The sequence below is a fragment of the Mesoplodon bidens genome (genome assembly GCF_964165515.1).
Source record: "Mesoplodon bidens genome assembly, chromosome: 19".
NCBI lineage: Eukaryota > Metazoa > Chordata > Mammalia > Artiodactyla > Ziphiidae > Mesoplodon > Mesoplodon bidens.
Genome location: NC_138179.1, coordinates 2512696 through 2540520, shown reverse-complemented (window position 1 = coordinate 2540520; position 27825 = coordinate 2512696). Strand labels below are relative to the sequence as shown.

At 41.6% G+C, this 27825-nt stretch overlaps 1 protein-coding gene across 2 annotated transcripts; it reads left to right on the top strand.

Moving 5' to 3' along the window:
* On the top strand, positions 1-27825 carry MMD (monocyte to macrophage differentiation associated). Of its 2 annotated transcripts, XM_081219366.1 has the most exons (7): positions 1-291; positions 7941-8022; positions 12137-12297; positions 16188-16262; positions 17887-17988; positions 19978-20047; positions 25783-27825. In XM_081219366.1, exons 1-7 carry the CDS (start codon positions 266-268, stop codon positions 25981-25983), a joined length of 717 nt encoding a protein of 238 aa, XP_081075492.1. In that variant the 5' UTR covers positions 1-265; the 3' UTR covers positions 25984-27825. The 2 variants fall into 2 exon arrangements, with proteins under 2 accessions (XP_081075492.1, XP_081075493.1); XM_081219367.1 differs by lacking the exon at positions 16188-16262.

Sequence of the window (27825 nt, the reverse complement as noted above, 5' to 3'; positions counted from 1 at the left end):
CGGGCGATCGTGGGTGGAGGAGCCGGGAGGCTGGAGGCGGGAGGTGCCCGGGCCGTTTAAGCGGCTTCCCTCCCGCCCCCAGCCGCCTGGTCTGGCTCCGGCCCTGTCCCGACCCCCGGCCTGGCCCACTCCGACCCTGCCTGGCCGAGTGGTCCGCCGGGCACGCGGCGGCCTCCGGAGCAGCCCAAGCCCATGAGGGCCGCGCGCCCGGCCGCCGGCGCTGACGAGACCGAGCTCCTGGCCCACGAGAAGGAGCGGAGGATCGATGCGGTTCCAGAATCGATTCCAGCGGTGAGAGGGATGGCGCCTCCGCCCCGCCGCCCGTGCCGGGACCGGGGCCCGGATCCCGCCTCCTCCCGCGTGGGTCCCGGCTCTTCACCTGGGTCCATCCCCTGGGGATCCCGCGCCTCGGCCGGGGACCGGCTCCTGGGGGATTCCCCTCCCTGCTGTCCCTGGGTGATTCCCTTCCTCCAAAGACCAGGATCTCGTGCCTGACCCGGGTCCCCCCTCGCGATCTGCGGACCTCTGATTCCCAGACCTCGGACCACGAGCCTGCCCTTCTCCCGCGGTATCCCATTGCTCACCCGGCTTCACCCCATCCAGGCGGGGCTCTTGCTTGCTCTGAGGACCCGAACCCCAGGCGCAGGCGCCGCCCCCGAGTCTTCCGACCCCGGCTTTGCCCTCCATCCCTTACCGGGAGCTTGGAGGGCTCCCGGTGCGCGCGGAACCGGGGCCCATTCGTTGCTGCGCCCTGCAGCGAGAGTTGTGGTAAAGCGGGGTTGCTGGCCGTTTTAGGTGCTTTGTTTTTGAACGGCCGTAGCAACGGGGAAACTGAGGCAGGCTCTGCTGGCTTAGTCTTGCCTGGCCAAGTCCGGGCCCTGAGGGTACTCAGGCTTAGAGTCCCATGGCGTGCTATTTGGGGGCGCCGCGAAGGGGCAAGTTAGCGTCCGGGTGGTGAGACCTGCTGTTGAGGCGCCGGTGTTAGGAAACGAGGAGGAGGAACCGAGGAGGCAGCACCGGAAGGCTGGCCGGCTGCCCTTTCGCTGGAGAGCCGATGGCAACGCCAGCCTGGGGAGGTACCGTGGCCTTAATCCCGACCCCGGGTCTCTGCCATCTAGCAATGAATGGAGGCTGGCCGTAGTTCCGAGAGGAAGCTCTGGGCTTTTTTTTCCTAATCTCCTTCGTTTAAGTGGGTGAAAGTTCACCTCTCCTGTGTTGTGGTAACTCTCCATCCCTTTGTCTGAATCAGGCAGCCGTCCCCATTCCCAGACCTTCACCCTGAGCAGGCTAGCTTAGTGTGCAGTGACCGGGGGAATTTGAAAAACTACAAAGAATGCATGAACTCTTCCAAGGGGGTTATTGGTGAGTTTTTAGGCACTGCTTTTTATTTCAAGATTTTAAAGTGCACTTTTTTTTTTCTTTCCAACTTCCTAATCCCTTGACGCCCCCTCTCCCATTCTGATCTTATTCCTCCTCCAGTCCCACAGGGTAAGGAGTGAAATATGCACAGGGAGAGTTGTGGTGGATTGTGCCATCAGAAGGGTGATCAGTTTGAAGACTTGGATTAACTTCCGAATATTGCTCATCACTCCGGGTGTTGAATGCCTGGCAGTATTCCCCTAGTGGGATATCATATCAGTACTTCGAAAGGCAAAACGAAACCATGGTGTTCTGGCTTGAGAACATGAAGTCAGCCGTGAGGACTGGAGGGGCTTTAAGGGAGGATGTATGTAACACAGGTTCAGTAGTGGTTGGCAAAGCCCTGTGCATGTGGTTTGTTTGATTTGGTTTTACTTCCCAGCACATCTCTGCTCTTCCTGTTTTCAGAGAACAGTGGCAATATTCTGTGAAATTACTGGTTTTTGTTAGATTAAGAGTTGTATTTCTTTTCTATCCTTTCAATTCTTCTCTAGAAAGAAGAAAAAGAAAAGGAACCTGTTTTATTGTTTGTCGCACAAACATTAAAAGTGTTAAGAAAAATGAAAAACAAACCTTACTTAGGACCATCTCAGCTGATGGAACTTTTCTTTTTTTTTTAAATAAATTTATTTATTTTTGGCTGCATAGGGTCTTCGTTGATGTGTGTGGGCTTTCTCTAGTTGCAGCGAGCGGGGGTTACTCTTCATTGTGGTGCACCGGCTTCTCGTTGTGGTGGCTTCTCTTGTTACAGAGCATGGGCTCTAGGCATGCGGGCTTCAGTAGTTGTGGCACGTGAGCTCAGTAGTTGTGGCTCACGGGCTCTAGAGCACAGGCTCAGTAGATGTGGCACATGGGCTTTGTTGCTCTGTGGCATGTGGGATCTTCCTGGACCAGGGCTAGAACCCGTGTCCCCTGCATTGGCAAGTGGATTCTTAACCACTATGCCACCAGGGAAGCCCTGAACTTTTCTTTTTGCTTGACACTAATCTATCCAGCCCTTATTATCACAGTTGTAAGGTGCGCTCTATTTCATTCATTTAAAAATGAAAGAATACAGGAGTTTTCTTTTAGTGCAGCATAGACATTGTAATTTTCTCAGCAGCTGCACAATATCAATGGATATTTAACAGTTATTTTCTTGATGACATCTAGATTTCCTTTGAACAGTGAATGATCCCATAATTTCTTGTTTCTCTGTATTATAGGCTAGAGTGGAAAGATATTTCTAAGAGTCAATTTGAACTTAGAAATAAAGCCTGCAAATAAAAAGTAATATAACAAAAACGTCATGGTTTTTGTGGTCCATACATTAACATGTTGAGAGTACTGTTCTGCTTCTCTTAAAAACTGTGTTTATTATCCATCTTTTGAGCATTCAGGAGAGATACAAGTAGGTAAATGACAGAGGAACTAGAAAGAGGAATACACTGTCTTTGAACCCATGTGTTCCTTCTGATAGATTTACCGGGACTCCATTGACGAGCATTTGACTGCAGTAAAAACATTTCATTAGGCCATAGTTTGTGGCTCTGTCTAAATTATAAGAAAACCTGAACACCTTGCTGGTTTGTTCGTAATGGAAACTTGGCGGTCACTGTGGCTTTGGATCAACTTCCAGAGCTCTGACATATCTGTGGAGGAGGGCTCTAGGGATGCCTAGCCCAGTGTAATAAGTGGAGGGCTTTATGCAGGCATGGCTTCTCAAAAAGCTTAGGCTGTGAAAAATCCCAGTGGGACATCTTTTATCTTCTGTGCTTTATCCCTTCCACACTTGATTCCACCACCCCTCCACACAGAGTCATTCTCTCCCTTTCACAGCATCTCTGACTCATTAGAATACCTGCTGACATTTATTAAGTACCTACGGGTGCCAGGCAGTAGCTGGGTATTTGTAGATTACTCATCTCATCCTCAACTGTAACCCTAGAAGGCAAATTTTATACCCATTTAATAGAAGAACCGATAGGGTTAGAGAACAAAAGAGAGCTTTGCCATCATCACACAGCAAGGAAGGGGCGCACTGAAGGGTTCAGTATCATGTCCCTCTCCACCACCCATGCAGCCGTTCACCTCTGTCTCCCCGCCAACATCACAACATCTGTATGACAGCGCAGAGGCCTAGGACCCAGAGCTTCTAATGTATCTTACTGGTATCTTATTGGTGCATGCTCGTTTCTCCAGCCTGGCAACCAAAAATCCAAGGAAAAGGATGCTCCTTTCCTTAGCCCCAGCCTCATGACCACTGGTTAGCTTCAAACTGAATATGTGGCAAAGCATATAATTCTAAAGCATTAGATGTCTTCCAGGACTGCCTATTGCCTTTTGTTTGTTTGTTTGTTTTTTGGCGCGTTCTCAGAGCATTGAATCATAGGCATGGGGTAGTCTCCTTATATATGCCATTTCCCTTATTTAAGTTAAATGTATCCCATCACTATCACTACCTCTGGCAGCAGACACTTTTCCTAAACATCATGCTTATTCATATAGGGAAGCTAATTAGTAAGGTTGTGCACAGGGGTCAGCTTATGTTGCCCCATCAAGTGATGTTGAAGGAGCCCTTGGAATGCCCATGGTATTGGCCTTTGAGAATTTTATTTTCATGAGATTGAGGATTCTCTTTGCTCTAAGACTGCCTGTTTCTCTTTGTTGCATACAGAGTCCCCAGTGAAACTAATTGACGAGTGGATCTTTCTCGGGTAGGATAAAATACTTCAGCAGCCGGCAGAATGTCTGTCTTTCTATTCGTTCATTCAGCACTTATTTATTAAGCTCCAGCAATAAGCTGGGCCTTGTGTTTGGAACTGGAAATGAAATGGTGGACAAGATGGCCTTCATGGAATTCACATCACAGTGGGAGAAAATGAAATAAAAAATAAACAAGTTCAAAAAGTCCAATTCTTACTAATTGTGATAAGGCCTCTGGTGGAGTGAGGAGGGCTGAAGTGATACTTTAGGTAGAACGGTCAGGGAAACCTCTCCAAGGAGGTTACATTTGAGCTGAGCTTGACCGGTGAGAGGAGAGCTGTGCATTCTGGAGAAGAATGTTCTAGTTAGAAGTAAACAGCAAACGCAGACACCCTGAGGCAGATAAGACCTGGGTGGTTTGAGGAGCAGAAAGGATGCGGTTGGTTGGAGGCAGAGAGTGAGAGGAAGGTAGAACCAGGCTGGAGAGATGGTGAGGGCTTGTGGCCTGCGGAGGATGCAGTGCTATCCCAAGCACTTTGGGAAGCCAGACAGATTTTAAGCTGTGGTTAGTGTTTGATGTGCTCTGGTGCTGATAGACTTGTGGCTGCTGAGTAAAGAAGAGAGTCCATGTGTGGGCAGGCAGGGAGACCAGAGACTTTGCATGTTTACAGACCAGCGGTGTCGATGTCTTGATTTAAGGTAGGGTCTTTGGAACTGTAGAGAGGGCAACTGATCTGGAATATATTTTGAAGGTAGCATTGATGGCGCTTGCATGTGGAGTACGGGGAACACAGAGGAGTCAAGGACAACTTCTGAGATTTGATCTTAGGCCCCTGAGATCTGCTGGTGGGCTGCAGATTTACCTTCGGAAGGCCACTGCTTTGGGCTAAATTTAAAGTGTGCTAAGGAGTGTCCCCAGGTCCCTCTCTCCATAGTTTTGAAATTCTATCCCAGGGAGAGCAAGAGGACACTGGGCCAGGGGAAGTGGAGAGAGTGTTGAAAGAGAAAGTGAGGGGATGAATGAACAAACCCTCGTCAACTAAAAACTTTAATCACCTTCCCTCAAACCCTCTGAAGCTGGCTGGATGCTCTCTTCTAGCACTGGATAACCATTAGGGTGGCTTTGCTTTAAGTAGAGCTGTCTTCCATAAGTGGGTGCTATTTCCCATAACTCTTGATAACCTTCCTCATTCTTTTTGGGGGGAAGAGAATAGGCTCAGTGTGTGGGAGTTTATTTGCATTTTACGTCTGCTTTTCCATTTAGGTCTTGGGCGACTAATTTCTTCACAGTGATTTCTGCAGGAGGCCTTGTTGGAGGCTTGATGGTACCCTGGCAGATCAGAGAGAAATGGAAAAGTGCATTGTAACTTTCCCGGCAGAACCGTGTGCTGTCCCACGGGGCCCCAGACAGTGATCTGTGCCTGGAATACTTGCTCTTCCCTTTCTGTATTGCCGGAATCTTGGCCCTGCCCTTAAGGAGAAACTACCTTAAGTCACATGGGTGGGATATTTTTCTCTGCAACTTCTGAGTTTATTTTTAATCTGAGTGATTCCAGGTGGGCAGGGACTAAGTTGTCACAAACATGGCCACCGAGCTTCTCTGTTTTTAGGAGAAAATTTGAAAGTCTATCCCTGTCACTGTGTAATAGCCTATTTTTAGATTGGGCTGCCAGAGATATAAATTGCTATTTTAGTTTGTAGTCTGGTGGTGGGTAGTCAAACCCTGCTTACTGTGCCCTGCACAGAGTGCTCACAGTTTAATCTACCTTCAACCATCTCGGAGCCTTGCTCTTTACCCTTTACAATTCCTAATAGGATATGCTACTTATAGCCCTGTCGTTATGTCTCAGGCTAATGATTTGGTAGATCCTTGAATGCTAGGGACACTTTTTTTTTTTTTTTTTTTGCGGTACACGGGCCTCTCACTGTTGTGGCCTCTCCCGTTGCGGAGCACAGGCTCCGGACGCGCAGGCTCAGCGGCCATGGCTCACGGGCCCAGCCGCTCCGCGGCATGTGGGATCCTCCCAGACCGGGGCACGAACCCATGTCTTCTGCATCGGCAGGTGGACTCCCAACCACTGCGCCACCAGGGAAGCCCCTAGGGACACTTTTAAAGCATCCTTCCCAAGAGTGTAATTATTTTCCTTTTTACTAATAACTGCTGTATAGCAACACTCTCGTTCCTTAGGAAATTTAGTAAAATTATTTAAAGGATTGTCAGGGGAGAAAAGATTTATTTATCTATGTGTGAGAATAGCTTGGAATAATTCTGAAGCTGTTAACTGCACATTTCTCTTAAACAGTTTCCAAGCCATCTGGTGAATTCCATTCCATATGTGTATATTTTGCACGCTAGTTAGATAGCTACCCTTTGGTGGTCCAAGTAAGGTATCTTCAAGGTCCCAAATCCATTTCCTAGTGGATCTGGCACTTGAACTCTCTATGTTGGGTTAGCAGGGACTGCCACTTTATTTATTTGCTCTAGGGATAACAGGCCCTTCTTAATTCAGGGAGAAGGTATTGGCTAGTCTTTTGTTCTTAAAGTGGGCACTGTTTGGAATCGCTTGACCATGTGTTTTAGTCAGTTTTTGGCAACCTGGCTGTGCCATTTGGCTCAGCCTGGTACCATTTTTTCATCATGTTAATAATAAGGTGTGACTAGTGACTAGTGACAGAATCTCCTCCCCCTATCCCCTTAACCTAGCTCAAGCAAAAAGCTACTTTATTGTGCAAAGCCTGTTGACATCTTGCATGCCCCAAGCCCAGGAATGCTGCTTGAATGCTGAGACCTGAATGCCATCATGGCTCTCTTACCTCCGTTATTTCTCTGGAACTGCTCCTTTCAGGCAGCTGCCTTTTTATCTTCCTGAGTTTACATCTCCCTCCTTCTAAAGAACACACAGACTAAACCAGAATCCTTCATGAAACATGGCATGGGTATGAATTGGGGCTGGGGGGATCCTCACCCACGCACTGAAATAGAAGAAGGCTGTTTATCTCTTCATGTCCAATGGCATTTGTGCTTTTCACTGCTTTGCTGGTTGCCACAAAATTAGCCCAAAGGGGATATGGAATATGGGCGTATGTCTATATGTGTAACAGATTTTGATATTTAGATACATACACATGTGTGTATGTATGAATTTTATAGCCAGTGTATCAGGTGCTAGTCACATATTTAGATTTTGAAGGAAACTCTTTTAATTCAGGAAGAATGCAGGTGAAAACGTACCTCCTGTTTCAGGTGCCAGGAGGCAGCCAGGTATCATTTATTTAAGCTGTCTGGTGCCAGAACAAGTAATGCAATAGAGGGAAACTAGTTCAACAGGCCTGCTAATCATGGGATGGAGGCTTTAAAGATCTACATGTATAAGCTTTATACATTTTGAGAGAAAAAGTAGAAACCTTTCAAATACACTGAATTTGCATTAAATGGTGGTTTCTGGTATTTGTTAACTTTAGAAAAATGACCTTGATTTTTTTTTCTGTTAAGATTTAAGATTTGGTTGTACCATTTTTTTATTTTTAATGTTTTTTACTGTGGGGGTACCAGTTGAAGGGGGTGGATATGGTTTTTGTTTGTTTTTGGTTGGTAGAAAGTTTTTCTTTTAAATGAACTGAAAGAATACTTAATCCAATAAAGTAGGGCATTCGCTTTAGGATTATGGCTGTTGGCTCAGTTTACACCTGTTTAGTGGCTTTCGTTTCGTTCCCGTAACTAGGTATTTCCAGCAGTCACCTCTTCAGTTAGAATAGACCAAACAACCACTGACAAGCTTCTGCATTGTTCTTTACAGGCTCTGAGCTTTTCTCACGTGATGTCTTTGTCTCTACAGGTTCATGAACCACCGGGCCCCAGCCAATGGCCGCTACAAACCAACTTGTTATGAACATGCTGCTAACTGTTACACACATGCAGTGAGTATGAGTTTTCTGCCTTTTCCATCCTTCCCAAAGGGCTTTGGTGGGAGGAAGGGGCAATCGCCTCTGTTAACCTCAGCCCCGTTAGTCGGGTTTACCCATCTCTGTGACCTTACCTGCCAAAGTGTCAGTGCTAGGTCATGTCACCAGAAACTGTGAGCATGTCAGACACTTTGAGTGCTCTGACTACAGTCAGCTCTGTCTATCCTGGACTTGCTTCCTCAGGCAAGATCGTCTTTGAAAGAATAATAATAGTAAGTACCTTAGTTAAAAAAAAAACAAAGAAAACTATGAAGACTGTCACCCCTGGAATGAAATGAATCACCTTTTCAAGATAGTCAGCTGTGTTTATTGGCAAGAAGAATTCACCGTTTGTTGAAAAAGGTGTTTTTTTTCCCTGAGTGATCCCCTAAAACAGGTAGCCACATCCTCTCCATCTCCACTGTGGTCACTGCTTCTCAGAGCAGATGTTAGTCCATGTTGTAGAAGAAAAGTTTGATTTAATCCCTGAATTCTTAATTTTTTTGATAGTAGAAGAAAAAGCTGATTTAATCCCTAAATTCCTAATTTTTTTCTTCCTTATAAAAACAAAACATATTCATTATAAGAAACATAGAAAATACTGAAAAATATATGAGAAAAACAGAACTACCTAGAAATAAATTTTTAACACTTGGGTGCATTTCTTCTTTTTGTCTGTGGTGTTTGTAAATATGTGTGTATTTTCATAGTTTTCCTATTAATTTCATTTTATTGGCATTTTCTTGTGTCATTATAAATTTCCTTTTATCTATGATTTCATTATTCCCTTTGAAAGTTGTATTTAGTGAGACTTTTGAGGGGAAAGTGGTGGCAGGTGTATAGTCTGAAGACAAGAAATAGAGAAGGAGACCAATATATTCCTTTAGTGAAGTGTTAGAACAGGCTAATTGAATTATTTTAGACAGTGTTAGTACAATGTGTAGTTATATACATATGTCATTAGAATAAAACGTGCTTGAATTCAAGTTGTGCCTTTTCATTTCTTGAACGCTTCTTCATAGAATAGTCAGTATTTCTATAAAGGAGTCATGATGCCAAATAAACCTGAAATAAGCTAGTTTTTGGTGGATTTCTTTGTAATCTAATAGAACAATGCTGTTTAGTCATTACTTAGCAGAAATCAAACTTTATGAAGTATCAGTTTTATGTATTGTAATAGTGGAATTCAAATATTACTTGGTAATATTGAAACGTTATTCTCATCACTGTCCTTTTTCTTTAGGTGTTCAAAAGATTTTTATTTAAATAATTAATATGCTGAAATCTTACTAAATTTTTTTTCTTTAGAAAAAAGTTTGTACCTGACATGCCTGCCCTGGATTCCATAAAAGGGCTTCAATAATGAAATTTGGAGTAACCTCACTAGTGGACAATGTCCCTGGACCCATGGTTTGGATTCTCGGGGCAGGAAGGATTTAGTGGAATTCTCTAGCCTTGAGCTGACCCCTATCTTTGCATTAGTGAACGCTTTGTGAAGTGAGCTTCACAACACCAGAGGGTCAAAACGTTTAGAGTCCAAACTTGGTTTTAAAGAATGCACAGCCTAATTTGATTGTCAGCTATACTTGCCTGGATATCCATCTTTTATTGTTTTTTTTAATTGAAGTATAAATATAATATTTACAATATTATGTCAGTTTCAGGTGTACAGCAAAGTGATTCAGTTTTATATATATATATATATATATATATATATATATATATATATATATATATATATACACATACACACACACACATATTTTTCAGATTGTTTTCCATTATAGGTTATTACAAGATATTGAATATAGTTCCCTGTGCTATGCAGTGAGACCTTGCTGCTTATCTATTTTATATATATTAGTGTGTATTTGTTGATCCCATACTGCTAATTTATCCCCCACTCCCTTTCCCCTTTGGGAACCATAAGTTTCTATATCTGTGTCTGTTTCTGTTTTGTATATAGATTCATTTATATTATTTTTTAGATTTCACGTAGAAGTGATATCATATATTTGTCTTTCTCTGACTTACTTCATTTAGTATGATAATCTCTAGGTCTATCGACGTTGCTGCAAATTGTCCATATTTCATGCTTTTTTAGGCTGAGTAATAGTCCATTGTGTGTGTGTGTGTGTGTGTGTGTGTATAATATATATATATCCATTCATCTGCTGATGGGCGTTTGGTTTGTTTCCATCTTTTATTCTTAACTAAATGTCTGATGAAGTTAACAGAGATGAAAGTTACTTCTGAAGTTAATTATCCACAGGCCCCCAGGAAGATGCAGGGGTGTGTGTATTTAAATCTAGGTCAGCATTAGGATGTAAAGAATGTAAAAGTTTGAACAGCGGTTTATATGTCCTCTTCCTTCACTTATTGTTCCAATGCACATCCACTATTGTATGGATATGCCTTTACCAACTGCAAAACACTGATCAGAGTTATGAAACTAGTGGTCTGATAGTTTTCATAATGCTGACCAATAAACGCAACCCATGAGGGACTTCCCTGGTGGTCCAGTGGTTAAGACTCCACACTCCCAATGTAGGGGGCCAGGTTCAATCCCTGGTCGGGGACCTAAGATCCCACCTACCACAAGCAAAGCCTTCGCGCTGCAGTGAAGACCCAGCGCAGCCCAAATAAATAAATAAATAAATTAATTAAAATAAAAACAAATGAATCAAGCAACCAATGAAACACTTATTACTTAGCATAATGTTGAGCATTTAAATATAATGGTTTGGCTGTCGAGATTCACAGCTCACCTTTAAGAATAATACTTGCTTGACATAAACCTGAAGGATCCCTTAGTTTATCTCTTCTGGATTGTCACAAGGAACACTTGTAGAAACCAAAGTTAAGGAAAAACTGACAAAACACCCACAATTAATTTTTTAGAAAGAAAATGTCATCTTATGAAACTTACTAAACTGTATCCCTGATTTTTGGATTTCAGAGAGCAGTAACATTTCTAAAAGTGACAAAACAAGAAACTTCCATCTAATGTCATCATTTCATTAAAGAGAAGATACTTTAACATGAAAAAAGTAGAAAGGACATAATCTCAAAATGAAATTGTTTTATGAAAAACTTTGTTGTCCTTAATTTTCTTTTTGTTCTGGGCCATTGAATACTTCAGCATTTGAAATTCAGTGCTGATCTCATCTGGGAGATTTAATATTCTGTTTCAAGAGGGAAATAGAAGGTGTTGGAGACAAAAAAGATAAGATTGCTAAAGTTTGCATTCTTTGCCAGGTATGTTTATTCTGCTATCTAATAAAGTAGTTTATTTCTTCTGATGATTTCTGTTATTATAAAATGTTTACTAGTCACACTGATATGACTAGACATTGAAATTTGTGTCCATATGTAGTGTAAAATGTGGTGCAGAAAGCCAAGTTCTCTCTAAGATTCTAGTCTCTTAAAATTATTTGAATAAGTAGGAGTGGATTACTCTTGCCTCCATGAAAGGTGCTATTAAAAATGAAATAACCCTTTCACTCTGCAGTAGCTCGCAAATTGGTGGAATGTAGACATCCAAACTAGACATCAGGACATGTGATTTGAACAAATGATTTATTTGAGTGTGGTATGTACATAACAGTTACTGACTTGATTCATTTAGTTACCCTTTGCTGAAATATTGGGATTTCAGTAGCACATGGGGGAAACAGGAAGGGATATTTAAAGATCAAGACCTCCCTGGGAAATCTGGGTACATGCTCGCCATTTGAATATTTTAAGTGCCTACCCTAAATCACATTCGAGAATAGGATGAAACGTGTTGTTAACTAACGAAATTAGGATAGAGGACATTTGTTTTGCAACAGTTGAGTAATGTTTCATTCTTACTGCTTGACTGTGTACCCATTGGTGGACACAGGTCCTGGGCCCTAAACAGCAGTACTTGTTTTCAGTGCCGTAAACGGACAACTTCATCTGGCTCTCGTTATGATTATCCAGGAAAGGCAAATGTTTGTTTTAAAATGATCTTCCCAAAATTGCCCCTGGTAAACCTATGTATTTTTAATAAAGTTCTCAATTCAGTGTTTTGCTGAATATTTACTTTTCTTTCCCTTTCTCTCAGTTCCTCATTGTTCCAGCCATTGTGGGCAGTGCCCTCCTCCACCGGCTGTCTGATGACTGCTGGGAAAAGATAACAGCATGGATTTATGGAATGGGCCTCTGTGCCCTCTTCATTGTTTCCACAGTATTTCACATCGTATCATGGAAAAAGAGCCACTTAAGGTACAGTGGATGGTACTCTGTTTCAACAGGTCACTCACAATAGTTGGCTCGGGTTAGCCTCTCACTCTGGCATGCTTTGGTCAAGTGAGGCAAAGAGTGGACATTTTCCTGCCTGGTAGAGTCTAATGCTGTCCCAACACTCAGGAAATTTCCTACGGATTGGACAGAATTTGGGCACCCCTGTCTGTGTCTTAAGAAAGCAGGTCTTTACTCAGAAACCCCAGGACTTACAATGTAAAATCCTGACACCTGTTTTCCAGTGTGTCAGCACACTGAGGAAGAGCATGGCAGCTGCAGGGTGATGACCAGTACTCTGGACTTGCAGTCACCAGTTGGGCTTTGAGTCCAAGCCCTGCCACTTAGCCTCGTGTAGCCTCAGTTTCTTCATCACTAAAATGAGAATGGTAATACCCGACTGGCGGGCTGTTGTGATAGGTGAATGAGATGATGCATGTGAGAATGATTTGAAAATTAGAAATCACTACAGCTATACTACAGGTATATTACAGGTCGGGTTTACTGTTTTGCAAAGTTCAGCTTTCAGAATTAGGTCCCGTGCATCTACTCAAACAAAATTCACATATGTTGCTACAGTTAGCTGTCAAGCACTTTCCAAACAATATTGTGATCCCTAGCCTCCCAATGAGAAGGACATAAAAGCATTCATCCTTTGAGGGAAGGGTTAATTTGGGCGATACAAAGGTAGCAGCACACCATCTAGTTGCTTATGAAATGGATTCTGCACAACCCAAAAGGGCAAAGTTTCTTCTCAAAAAGGAGGACTCAGAACAGACTTAGAGTGATTTAATGTAATATTAGAAGATAACTTTTGGGGGCTTCCCTGGGGCTTCCCTGGTGGCGCAGTGGTTAAGAATCTGCCTGCCAATGCAGGGGACACAGGTTCGAGCCCTGGTCCAGGAAGATCCCATCATGCCGCAGAGCAACTAAGTCCGTGCGCCACAGCTACTGAGCCTGTGCTCTAGAGCGCACGAGCCATAACTACTGAAGCCCGCGCGCCTAGAGCCTGTGCTGCGCAACAAGAGAAGCCACCGCAATGAGAAGCCCGTGCACCGCAACGAAGAGTAGCCCCCGCTCGCCGCAACTAGAGAAAAGCCTGCATGCAGCAATGAAGACCCAACACAGACAAAAAATAAATAAATAAAATTTAAAAACAAGGTAACTTTTGGTTTTACAGATAGAATGTTCAAAAAAATCTCGTTATTCAAACAATCTAATATTAAAAAGATATGCTTTATTTAAGAGCAGGATTTGGGATTTATATGATGATTACTAGTTTCCTCACATGTAAAATCAGACTTTTAGAGCTGGAAGGATCCTTAGGGACCCATAATATTCTCCTGGGGAAACTGAGACTCAGTGATTCCAGCAGAATCTGATCATCATCCCAGGATCTCTGACTCCCAGTCCTGAGGTTTATTTCCACTGCACCCTTTACAATATTGCTTCTAGTTGGCAGTCTGCTACCTTTGCCTATAAGCTGACAGTTGCCAGGGCTTAACATAAAACCACAGCATTGAATCACGAGGGAGCTCTGGTACACACTCAAAAGCAAGCCTCAAAAGTACTTGTCCTGGGGCTTCCCTGGTGGCGCAGTGGTTGAGAGTCCGCCTGCCGATGCAGGGGACACGGGTTCATGCCCCGGTCCAGGAAGATCCCACATGCTGCGGAGCGGCTGGGCCCATGCGCCATGGCCGCTGAGCCTGCGCGTCCGGAGCCTGTGCTCCGCAACGGGAGAGGCCACAACAGTGAGAGGCCCGCGTACTGCAAAAAAAAAAAAAGTACTTGTTCTGGCTCTTCAGGGTGCGCTGTTGCAGAGCCCAGAGGCAGGGGCACTTCATTATCTTATGGCACGATCCAGTGCTTGTGGTTGCCTTGGCTGACTTGGCTTTGCTGTCTAGATATGTGAATCAAAGAGTTGTAGGTGCTGGCTTCATTACTCAGAGCCTCCCTGCCAGGGCCTAAGAAGAAGGTGTAATAGAAACCAGTCTCTCTTGAACCTTGAAATAGCACTGCTAGACTCATAAGCCACATGTGGATTTTTTTGCTCTGCATTAATTCTTTAAAATGTCCCAAGTATAGCCTTAATTTAAGTAAAAGAGGGAAGGGAACAAGCATTTATTGAGTACCTACCATGTGCTAGGTGCTGTGCTAAATGCATGGCTACATCGTCTCATTTAATGTTCACACGCATTCTGTGATAGAGATGATATTACTTCTGCTTCACCCTTGAGGAGAGTGAGGGTCAGAGATGGGTGGTGGGTCTTGAATAACACTGCACGCTTGACTTTACCTGCTGCAACAGTGCATAACAGTCTAGAAAGCAGAATTAGAGAGACCCCAGACCTGGCTTGGAATCACAGTCATCCAAGGAGTTATTCTTCTCTTCCCTGCATCTTCTACCACATCTTCTAGCCCTTTTAAATCAGGATCTTCTGGACAGGAGTTTGCGACTGTATTTTATAAGCTCCCCAGGCGATCCTGCAAGGCAGTCAAGTTTGAGAAACATTAATCTAGTGTTTGCTTTTTCAGACCTAAGTTATTTTCACTTCTTCACTAACATGTGACTAGCCCTAACAGTGACTAAAACATCCTCAGCCTGCTTTGGTCGACACAGAGCCTGTGATGAGGCAAAATCTAATACTTGTGCGCCACCAAACCACAGCTACTACCCCTTGGACTGAAAATGGATTCAAGACAATGCAATGCATTTGTACTTTTAAATTACCTCAGGAACTTCCCTAGCCGTCCAGTGGTTAACACTCTGCACTTCCACTGCAGGGGGCACAGGTTTGATCCCTGGTCGGGGAGCTAAGATCCCGCACGCTGTACGGTGTGGCCAAAAATTTATAAATAAATAAATAACCTCAGTAAAGGGCGGATTCTGTCTAATCCGTTTTGTGAATAGACCTCAATGAGCCAAATCTTTGTACACTTCCTGACTCTTCAGTTTTAGAAGGAAAAACTTGGTAAGAAGCCCAGGTTGCGGGGCTTCCCCATTGGCACAGTGGTTAAGAATCTGCCTGCCAATGCAGGGGACATGGGTTCGATCCCTGGTCCGGGAAGATCCCACATGCCACGGAGCAACTAAGCCCGTGCACCACAGCTACTGAGCCTGGGCTCTAGAGCCTGTGAACCACAACTAAGGCCCGTGCACCTAGAGCCCGTGCTCCGCAATGAAAAGCCACTGCAGTGAGAAACCTGTGCACCGCAACGAACAGGAGCCCCCGCTCACTGCAACTAGAGAAAGTCTGCATGCAGCAACAAAGACCCAATGCAGCCAAAAATAAATAAATAAGTTTGTTAAAACAAAAAAGAAGCAGCCCAGGTGGCTACCCTCTTGACAGCAAATGAGCCTTTTTTTTTTCTGGTTTGTGTTATTGCCGTTCCTAAATTAGTTTCTAAATTTGCTTTATTGCAGCTTACTGTCTACACTAAGATTTGGAGTAAAAGCTGCTTCTAAGACATTCTAAAAAGAATGTGGCTTTGGGGAGTATTTACTGAGCCTTCGTGATTTTGTGCCCTGCACTATGATAGGGGTTGAGAGGTGGTCTTCCCTCAAGGAATTTCATTGTCCAATTAGATAGGGTCTAAAAAAAATAGAAAATATCAGAAAAGACAGATTTTGAGTTCCTGATTATTGTGGGGTTCTTACATGGAGAGGATCTATGGTATATGCAATCTTAAAGATAATATAAAGCTTTTACTTGTGGCTCCATATTATTAAGAATAGCTGTGCAACTTTGAAGGCCAAGTTATAAATGCCATGAGAACCAAGAACAAGAGTGGCAGTTGTGACATAGTGGAGTGATAACCCCTACTTCCAGTTGTAAAATTTTCTGAAAACTCTAACTTGTTCCCCCCCCCCACAGGACAGTGGAGCATTGCTTTCACATGTGTGATAGAATGGTTATCTATTTCTTCATTGCTGCATCTTACGCCCCATGGTAAGATACAGTCTTTATATTTTTGAAGATAGTGTTTTTATGAGAGAATTCTTGATCCTCCTTCCTTCCCCTCTTCCTATCCCTGCTCCCCGGTTCCCCCACCCCAACACACATACATGCTTTTTTTTCTTTCCCATTTTGATTTACTTGGGTCAGATTGCAGATTTTAAGGGGAGAATGTTACTGCCATTCAGAGTACAGATCTGGCACTGGATTGTTTTGAGAGGAGTGCTACTAAGTTGTGTGTAGGCAGCATGCTAACCTTTGAAATATGTTACCTTTGCCTTCCATATTCTTTCTCTATGCTTCTGCTGCTGCTCAGACTACCTGGACACGTAATTGTTTAAGTGGAAATACTGTAAATACGTACAAAGAAATCAAGCTCCCTTTTGAAATTTATACTGTTGGTCTTCACAGCACAGTAGCTACTATGTATGCAGCACATTTCTCATTTCCTTGGCTATATGAATAAGAGAACTAGCCTAATTAGTTAGCTATTTAAAATACCTAGTATTTAGTTCAATGTCCTTGCTCTCCCTGCCTTTTTGGTATAGGTCAGATAGTCTTTTGCTGCTGCTCTGAAACCCATAATTAAAGAAACATTGATTTTCCTCTATCAAGATATGGTCCAGTTTTAACCACTCAGAAATTCATATTATGCCATCAACTGTATATCATTAGAAACAGCAGGCCTCTAGATTCTGACTAATGCAGCATCCATCATTCAAAAGAAACCTAATTATCTGTTGGAGTAAAGAGTAAGTGCTGTCTCTCCCCAGTAACTGTTATTAAATTATAGGTCTGAATCATACTGGAACGAGAATACTTAAAGGCTTTTGTGAAGTATACCTCAATTTAAAATAAGTAAGTAAAAAATTTAAATGTAGACTGAGGAATCAAATATTACAGTAGGCAGTTTGTTCGCATGTAATCTTCGATATGCAGGTGGTACCTTTTCCATTTGGAAATATTAATTTTGTAGTAATAGCCATTCAGAACATTTTATTTTTATATCTATTAATCTGAATTCAGTACAGATGAATTTGCAGCATTTTAAATTCAGGCCTCACAAGAGTCCATGGTTAAATTCTAACCTACAAAGTATCTTCCATAACGTGTATTGGGCTAGATCTTTTCATGTTCTCTCTTGGTGGAGAAATTGATAATGGAGACACTTGGTCTGTGTATTAGGTATCCACTGTGTGTATGTGATCTGGTTCAGGGTTTTGTTGCCTTCTCAGTAAGCTTTGTAAACAATCTGCTCCCAAATACGTAGTCAGGAACAACAGGGCAAGTAGCCTTTACAGCACTCTGCCTAATAAGGAAAGTCGGGCATCACAGATGTGCTGGGACTTACTTATACATGTCTCCTTTTAGCTGGTTCTATTTTTAAACCACATTGGAACTAATTCTAAGTCTTAAAGCTTGAACGACAATTTTATCCTTGAGTTATTAATTTTATCCCAATTGCCCAAATACTTCCAACCGCATGTTGACTGCTTTTTCTTTCTGGTCTTGTCCTGGTACCTTCTCTCCCAATTTTCAAGACTAGAGGAAAACACAGGTTGTATGAATTCCCTTCATTTATCACTTCTGTTCTTTGTTGTCATGTTTACATTTTTAGGTTAAATCTCCGTGAACTTGGACCCCTGGCATCTCATATGCGTTGGTTTATCTGGCTCATGGCAGCTGGAGGAACCATTTATGTATTTCTCTACCATGAAAAGTAAGAGAAAATAATTTACATTTCATAGCTTTAAAATTAACTTCCTAAATTTTGTCTACATTACAGTACAATTTACTTTATATTTGCAGTTCAAAATAGTAGAAATACATAAATAGAATATATATTGTTTTAACAAATCTTTAGAACCATTTGATATTCATCATTGGTCTACAGATTGCTGCAGACAGAAGTGAATGGTGCCTGTGTGATATATGATATAGTTGAAGGACAAGGTGCACTTGTCCCTCATCTAAAATGACAGTTTTGGAGTCAGTCAGACCTCATTTCACATCCTCAGGCAGGCTAGTCTTAGCAAACTAGCCTTATCCTCTATGACTTACAGTTACCACATGAGAAAAATAACTGCTTTTCTAAGTTTCTTTGAAGGTTGAAGATTATAGGTATTAAGCCCCCACAGAACACCTGGTTAGGAGCCCAGAGGATGTTCCAGCCTCGGACTCCCTGAGAAAGGGGACATTTGGAAGGGCATCTAAACCCTTAGTATCCTCACCATGGGACACACCTTTTTTAACCCATTATTCATATCTCCTAGTCTTAAGTGTGAAGCAATATAAAAAGAAAACTTACTGAAACTTAGCAGCTTAGTTCTAGAGGAGACCTTCAAGGTCACCTATTTGTGCTTCATGTTTTAAAAATGAGAACGTTTAGTACTTGGATCAAATTAGTGACTCATCTGGAATTAGGACCCATGTGTCCTAGATCCCGTTCCATGGCTCTTTTCATTACCTCACATGCCTGAACTTGAGAAACTCACAACCATGAAATAATTGTCATTGGATACAGTTTGTTAAATTCTTTATCTATTGTTTTTGGCAGAATGGCCCTCAGAATTAAACATAACTTGTGTTTGTCACAAAGTAAAAAATTGTTTTCTCTTTTCAGAAGAAAGTGGTAGTTTTAGCTAACTTCTCTCTGACTTTGAAATTCACTTAAATGCATTTTTGACCATAATTAGCAATTCTGAGTGGTATTATGCGTTATATATATATATCCAAGGGAACAGTTTGCTTCTCAGGCTCAAACCCCTAATTTATATCCTTGGATAAATTAGGAAGTAAAGTAAGACAACTATCTTTCTCCTATTCCAGGCCTTCTAATATAAACCAAACCCACATTCTTCCCCAGTTCCCTGATATGATTACTTCATGGGGGACTTTGAGTATAAAACACTAAGAATGAGATGCGAGTCACCCTTGGCCATTTGGTTTGGCAGGTATTACAGAGAACCTAAATGGTGCCACATACTTTTCTATGTGTGCAAACCCAAACATAAACAGAACTTGGTCCCTGCCTTCGAGGAACTTAGAGTCTAGTTTGATTAGGCATAAATATAAGTTGAATTTCAGTACTGTGTGTTTTTTAGCATTTTCAGACTTCTGCACCTAAGGTGATGAGCCTTACAAACTGGAGTTTGTACAGATACTAATTCAGAGACAATCAAAAACACATGCCCTCAAAAAATAAAAAAAAAATACCAAAAAAAAAAGCAAAAAAGAAAAAACCCAATAACAACAAAAAACACATGCCTTTAGTTCCTTAGGACTCCCATCCCTTTGCCACTGATAAACTGCTCCAAGCTATTCCCTGTGCAGCTTCATAATTTCAGTGTCTTATAACGATGGATTGGAATGGCGATGAAGGCAAACACTCTGGGATTAGAAACGGAAAATGCGTGGTGAAGTGGATTCAATGATAGCTTTTGGCAGAGAACGTTTTGCATGTAGTATGTGGAATTTGATGCCTTATCAATCCTGAAAGAAATGCTAGTTCATTGTTACTCAACTACAGTATTTCAGCTAGAGCCCTAATGATCTCCTACAGGGAAAATACATTTCATTTGGATAGTCAAGTGTTTACATTTGTTTTTCAAAAGAAAAAGGGAAAAACTGGTAAGGAAATAGTCTGAGTGTTGTAGGAATAGATATATTAAATTAAATTAAGTTAAATTAACACATTTCTATTCTGCAGGTATAAGGTGGTTGAGCTCTTTTTCTATCTCACAATGGGGTTTTCTCCAGCCTTGGTGGTGACATCAATGGTAAGAAGTTACTTCATAATTTATTTCACCTTATTTTCTTTTAAATCACTGTGACTCTTAATATGTCTATAGATACGATCTGAAGCTTTTCTTTCTGAAGTTATGACATGTCCAATAACTAGAGATTCAAAAGAAAAAATATATAAATTACAAAGTGCCACAACTTGTACTACCTACTGTCTATAGTTTGGAAAAGCTATACATCTAAGCGTGACTCCTTCCATATGGTAATCTGCTGCATTTATTCTTTGGGATAATCCTTCTCTTCACCCCCCCTCCACTCCCACCCTTTTCCCAATGAATTGTGAGATTATGTGGAGGTGGAAATTTCTACTTGGATTACTTAGTGTCTAAACCCTAAATCCATGGTGAGGGTAAATTTTGAGGTTTCTTACAATGAAGAAAATATAAATTAGTGACTTCTTTTTTTTTTTAGAGCAGAAATTTTTTTTCTTAATTAATTAATTTATTTCTGGCTGCGTTGGGTCTTTGTTGCTACGAGCGGGCTTTCTCTAGTTGCGGCGAGCAGGGGCTATTCTTCATTGCGGTGCGCGGGCTCCTCATTGTGGTGGCTTCTCTTGTTGTGGAGCACTGGCTCTAGGCGTGCGGGCTTCAGTAGTTGTGGCACGCAGGCTCAGTAGTTGTGACGCACGGGCTTAGTTGCTCCGCAGCATGTGGGATCTTCCCAGACCAGGGCTTGAACCTGTGTCCCCTGCATTGGCAGGCGTATTCTTAACCACTGTGCCGTCAGGGAAGTCCCGTGACTTCTTAAAACTTAAGAATTGGAAGGACCTCAAAACGTCATTTGGCTCAACATTTTATTGGATATTTCTCAAATCCCTTCACTTTTCCTTTCACTTGCTTTTAAGTCATATCATTTCTCTTCCTCAGGAAAGTGCTTTTTTTTTTAACTTTGCTTGAAATTTTCTTTTGGGGACTTTGATGGGTGAAAGTGTAGCATTCATTACCTGTAGTAGGCATTTGCACATATGTGTTTTATGCTCCCATTCAGACTGATTACTGTTGAGAAATCAGTTTATCTGTCAATTTAAAACAATAACATAACAACCTCATGATCCCATCTGCTGGTCATTTGTGCCTTTAGCTTATGTTTTCCCAGTCCTACACTCTGCATTTTGGGGCACCAGCCACTGTGTGTTTAGTTCGAACTCTCTTCTCAGCCTACAAGGGTCAGAATTGTACCTATAATTTCCTCCTGATCTCATAGGCAAGTTATAAGAATGTAATTTTGCTGTGTATAGTTCTTGCCCTGGTCACAAAAACACCTGTAAAAGGTTTAGGATTTATAGGTTTGCTTATGTTTTTTCAGAGGGTATGTCTTATGAGAATGTATCAAGATATGTTCTTTGAGATATGAGATTTATAATGGCTTTAATAATTACCTCGTATCAAAAATACATACAGTTTAGCTGGTAAAGGCAACAGGGAATAGTGACGGGAGGGAGGTGAAAGTCAGAAATGAGAAGATCTGCCTTGAAGGCCATATAGATAGAGGGCGATTGAAGACACCCAGAGCAAGGTCTATGTTGATGGGTCACTAATCATTAGAGTGGAACTTCAAGTAAATTCCCTCTGGGTATCATAATAGCAAGTTTATCCAGTACTTTTACTAGCCTAAATCTTTCATTGAAATTTTCAAGTACAATAGCAGGTGACTAATGTTTATGTTAATCAAACAGGAAAATCCGCACTCTTGCCCAGATAGAACTTAGAAGCAAGCAGAAAAATACAATTCATATAAAATAAGAAATTACCATAAAGTTTTACAATGTCTTTGATTGGGGAAAGTCCAGCCTGCTATGGGAGCACATGATAGATGTACCAGAGGAAGTTCTATTTAAGCTGATTCAGAAAGACAGATCGGAGCCAAGAGATGGAAGGAGTGATGCAGGTGGTACAGGAAAAGGATACAGCATGAAGGAAGCCCCAGAGATGTGGAGAACATGAGCATCTGAATATGCATGAGGGGCTGTAATTATGCAGGTAGCACAAGTCTCGTGATAAAACTGGTGAGCTAGACAGAGACCAGATCAAAAAGAACCACACAGGCCATCTGAAGGAACAAAGGAATGGTACAAGTGATGAAGACTCAAACCTTTGGTGTTCCGGTCAGAATAATGGGTATCGGAATTACCCTTCTACCATAAAGAACTTAGAAAAGTGGGAAAAGTATGTGAAACAACTATTTTTTTGGCGTTGGACACAGACATATAGGACTATGATCCTTGCGGGGAGAGAAACCAAAAGATGAACTTCACACGCACTGCAGTTTTCTCCCTGGAATGCTTTCCAAACTGTGAAAGAAAATGGAGTCCAAGAGCAGCAGTCTGGGTGGAGGAAACAAATCAGCATTTCAGCTCCCAAGCCAGCTGCAGTTTGGGGGCAGGGTACTGGAGAGGAGGGAACTTCACAGAGAAGCGTCTCCAGAAATCTACAAGGGGTTTCCTTGAGTCCTTGCCTGACTACTGAGCTACATTTTTGCCAGGCAACACTCTGTGTGCCCTGGCTGAGGATAGCTGTTGGAAGGCTGTGAGATAAATGGAGATTCCAGAAGGAGCCTAGTACTGGGAGATACCAGAGTTCCAGCCAGCCAGAGCGGGAGACCATGCTGAACAACTTAGGTATTCCATTGACCCTAGCAAGACCACACCTTAGGATAAGAGCTACTCTGGCCGTAGAGTGAGGGCAGCTCTGGCACTGCCATAACGAAGCCCAGAAACCTCAAAAGGATAAAACTGATCCTTCGGTAAATAAACTGCCTACTGGAACAAACTCAACATTCCTTCGAGGAAGACAACAAAATCTATACTCTTTAACAACTCAGCATCCATTATCCAAACAAATACTACTAGTCGAGCAAGAAGGGCCAAATGGAAATTCTAGATCTGAAAACTATATGTTAAGAAAAAAAATTATTTGGAGGGGTTTAACAACAGATGGGATACTGCAGAAGAAAAGGTCAATGAACTTGAAAATGAATAGTCAGGCCTCAGACTGGGAGAAAATATTTGCTTTCTCTGTATGTATCTGACAAAGGATGTGTGTCAAATATTGTAGCACTCTAAGTCAATAATAAAAAACCAATCCTATAAAAATGGGTAAAACACTTGAACAGACACTTTACAAAGAGAAAGCGATACAAGTATCCAGTAAGCCCTTGAAAAACTGCTCAATGTAACTAGTCATCAGAGAAATCAGGGAAATGAAAATTAAAACCTCAACATGCCACCACTACACACCCTATATAATAGTTAAAATTAAATTTAAAAGACTGAGGCCACCAAAACCCAGCAAGGATGTGAAATAACTAGAACCCTAATTCATTGTTGGGGAGAGTATAACATGGTATAACCACTTTGGAAATTTGTTTAGCAGTTTATTATAAAATTAAGCATAAATTTATGACAACAAAAATGAAAACATATATCTACAAAAGGACTTGTAAAACAATGTAAGTGTTAATTTTATTCATGATAGCCCCAAAATGGAAAGGATAAACAAATTATGTTAAATAAATCAATGGAATGCTAAGTAATGAAAAGGAATGAATAACTGATATACAGTAGCGCATGCATGAATCTCAAAAACATTATATTGAGCAAAAAGTAAGCCAGACGCAAAAATGTACATACAGTTTAATTCCATTTATGTGAGGTTCTAGAACAGAGAGGCTTAGTCTGTGTAATAGCAATAAGAACAGTGGTTGTCTTAGTGGAAGGGCAAACCTTACTGTTCACTTAGTATCTATGCATTACACCATGTGAATTAATCATCAATTTTTAAAACACCCCCTCCCCCCCAGAAAAGGAATATAAGTTCAGGAAATAAAACACTTTAGTTCTTGGTTCAAATCCTGATTCTGACACTTAAAAGTTACGTGACCTTGGTAGGTTATTTAACCTCTTATGTATTCTAGTTTTCTCGTCTGTAAAGTTTGGATAAAAAAGTTAGGGTTGTGAAGATGAAATGAGTGCTTCAAACAAGTCCTGGTACATAGAAACATAGTAATGACATTGATAATGAAGAAAACATACCTGGTTTTGTTTGTTTTAGGATTAACTATGTTCTGGTTCTTTGAAAGTTGATAAACAGATGTGGTATCTTGAGGAACTACCTATTAACAGAATGTATGTCAAAACCAACCTGTGTGCTTGGTTTGGTCTCTTGTTTATTGTTTTAGTGGAAGAAGAAGGAGTGGTGTCTTTTGGGGCAGCAAGCAGCTGTGTGACTTTGTTCAGGCTACTTATTTATCTGGCCTTAACCTCTTCATCTCTAAATTAAGGAGGTTGTGTTGGATGAGTGAGTCTTCACTGGGGAGTCAGATGCCCCTGTGAGAATCCCATGAAAACCTCAATCCTCTCTAGGAAAATGCCTCTAATAACACATACACAGAGAATTTTGTATAATTAATGGATACTAATTGCTTTATAACCTCTAGGCACTAATAAATGTAGCTGGTGTTTTGTTTTGCTATGTTTTACTTTTTAAATAAAATGAAATCTGACGGATGTGCCATCTTACCAAGGTTAAGGAGAAATCCAGTATCAGTCAGTTTGGACTGGCTCCTTCCTCATCTTTTGATCTTACGAAAACCAAGGTGCTTATGTGAACTTTGACAATAAGGCTAATCCTCAGCCCTGGCCCTGGATCCTCACACTTGGTTCTTAGCTCGTGTCTGTTGCTGCCACTGCTCTGGCCGAGGCCAATGGGGCCATTCAAGTAGGTGGCTGCACTGGAGCTTCCCCATGTTCCTTGTTGGACTTGACCACCAGGACCTGCTCCAAGGCTAACGGGGTTACAGCCATCAGTGCCCAGGCCTCTGGGACACCCACACACCTGTCCCCTTCCAAGGCCTTGCCACGATTTGACTTAGGTTTCCACTCACCTTGAAGAACCTGAGACCTTTCTATTCGTGGTCCCCAGAAATCCTGGCTTGTTTCTCTGTCAGCTTCTTAAGCCCTGCCTCTGTTCTCTTCCCCTCTCATTCATACAGCCCAGTCTAATCTTGGAGATGGGTTGAGGTCTTTGAAAACCAAGAGTAGCCTCTAAATACTCCTTTTTGTGCTAAAGCACACCTGACTGTTAATTTCCTCCTAAGCTAAGAAACTCCCAGGCACAAAGACAAAAAGGCCTGGCAACATCTAGAAGGTTGGGAAATACATTGTGCTACATGGTCTCAGATCTCAGAGGTCACTCCTAGCTACGATTTTCTTGTGTCAGCCATGAGGAAGCCATAAGCTCACAGAAGCAGGTGAAGAGTCTGGGAAAAGCGATGAGTGTAGAACAGTGTGTGAGGAGGACAAAGGGAGTGAAAACCAGGCTGAGATGTGGATCATAAACGGAGTGGCAAGGGTGCAGGGGAGAAAGCTCCTAAGGAGGAAGGTGAACGCCAAGGGTTGTGCTTTATTCAAATGAGCTGTTGTTCATTTCAGAAGCGATTGCAGTCTGCTTAAACACGGTGTAAATGAGCAGAAGGTGCTTCTTTGTCCCACGGGACCTGTAACCTGACCGCTTGGTCAAATCAAGACGGCCGATTCAGAGGGTGACCCAGGTCAATTTAAGTGTCATTCGTGTGTACAGATGAGGGTTCTGTCTGTTCAGAGCTACTTCATTGTCTAGAAAATCAGGAGACTTAGGGGAAATTGCAGTGATCTCTTTAGCTTGTCGTATCAGAATAACATCGAAACCTTTTGATGTTTTTCCTCTGTCGACAGAGTAACACCGATGGACTCCAGGAACTCGCCTGTGGCGGCTTCATTTACTGCCTGGGCGTCGTGTTCTTCAAGAGCGACGGCATCATCCCATTCGCCCACGCCATCTGGCACCTGTTCGTGGCCACGGCAGCCGCGGTGCACTACTACGCCATTTGGAAATACCTTTACCGAAGTCCTACAGACTTTATGCGACATTTATGACCCATCTTTACTAGGTCTCCAAACCAGTATTATTTCCTTTATGACACTTAGAAGCGGGGTAAGAGCTGAAAACTGCACAGAGGGAAAAAAAAAAAGAAGAAGACAGCTGTACTGACTTTATATCTTTTGAATGTAATTACTGTGAAAGTATAAAAGCTGTGTTCTGGAATTTTCCCCCTCACAGCAGATAAATAAGGTAGTGAATTAATTATTCATTCCATTCCACTATCATGAAGTACTCTGGATAGACTTGGCCAACGGATGTTTACAAACCAGGATTTTGTATTTTAATTTTACAGATTTTACTACATAATTTTTCTAAATTACTAGGTCAGGCTGTAAAAGTCAGTGCAATAACAAAACTTCCTTTTTAAGAGAAGATGGTTTCTATCACTTTCCCATTAGCTGTGTGAAGAATCATGGACAGAATTTACACTACTTTTTACCATGTTTCATCTTGGCATAACATGGTTATTTTTTAAATAGAAACTTCAGTTTTTTGTAAATTTTTAAAAAATACTTCACTGAAGCGCATTTCTGCAGTTCCTCATTCATGTGAATTTTTGCAGCAAGCTGTCAACATTCCACAGATGAACAAACATTATACCTCTTCTGATAGTTTTACTAAGCATGGAGAAGTTGCCAGTTTTTAAAACCTACAAGTTTTCCAAAACTCTTCTGCCAGCCTCTGACTCTGAATTCCATGTTGCTTTGGGCTGTATACTTGACCTAGTTTGGTTTCCCAGCAATGGAAAAGTATTTTGATATCATTAACTTTTTCAAAAGATTCAACTTTTTCTCTATGCCTTTGCCATGTCTCCTTCAGGGTCTTTTTCAACAGCGGATGAGTATCTAGTCTGTCTGTACTAAGGGAGTATTGTTGGGTTGGCCATCCACTGAAAACTCCTGAAGAGCATCATGGATTACAGCGAATAGTGGTCATGCCTGTTTGGTGCCCAATGGTTAAGTCATTGTCACTTAGCTTTATATTATCAGTTTGACAGTCGTTTTAAATTATGGAACTAGATGCATAAATTCACATTTCTACCTTTCCTTTGCATCTTCTGATACACTTTCCTCTTTTTCATGGAAAAGTATTTAAAGTACTGTTTGACAGATAAACTCATGTGTCTGTCGTCCATGGGTTATATCCTGGCTCAGTGGAGTGGTATTTAATCTATTGTTTTTGGTTTTCCTTCAGTGTCTTATATTAAGATTAACATATTAGTTGCTTTGTTGGTTAATCTCCTGTTGGTGTTTTAATAAATGAGATAACCTTGCCTTTAGATCAGGTGCTGATATTGCCTGTTTTCTAGTGATGGGTTTGATCATTGGAATTGTTGCTTTGACAATACACTGAATTCAATTCATTGAAATTTTGTACTGATGTAGCTTTAAATGAGGGTTTATTTTGTGTGTGTATATTTAGAACTCTTTGACTTTGTTAAATTATGTGGGAATGAAGAACAGAAGAACGGCCTCTTGCTGGTGAATTCTTAAATAGGCAAGGTATCCAGTGATAACACCAACCAGACCACCCCTTCTGCATGATTCTGAACATCTGGATGCCTCTTGTTTTATTGTGTATATTTTATTTTAAATGTATTAACTTTTGTGGATTCATTTAAAGTCCGCTCAAAAGTACCACTGTCAAAACCACTAAAATGTATGTAAAAAATTGTGCTGTAGACTAAAATAAAATTGTTACTTGGATTTGTTCCACTGCCTCTAAATTAGATGACTGTGAACATGATAATGCATTTTTGAAAGCCTGAGCTCATCTAGCATATGTAATACGTATAGTAGCCTTGTTTGTTTTTTTTTTTTTGAAAAGTCAGGATG

What these genes read in the sequence shown, in the direction of transcription:
- MMD (XM_081219366.1), top strand. Translation starts at nt 266, where the DNA reads ATGCGGTTCCAGAATCGATTCCAGCG. An exon ending in TGGAAAAAGAGCCACTTAAG is followed by an intron (nt 12,298 to 16,187) that starts GTACAGTGGATG and finishes CCCCCCCCACAG; the next exon opens with GACAGTGGAGCATTGCTTTC. An exon ending in GTATTTCTCTACCATGAAAA is followed by an intron (nt 17,989 to 19,977) that starts GTAAGAGAAAAT and finishes TCTATTCTGCAG; the next exon opens with GTATAAGGTGGTTGAGCTCT.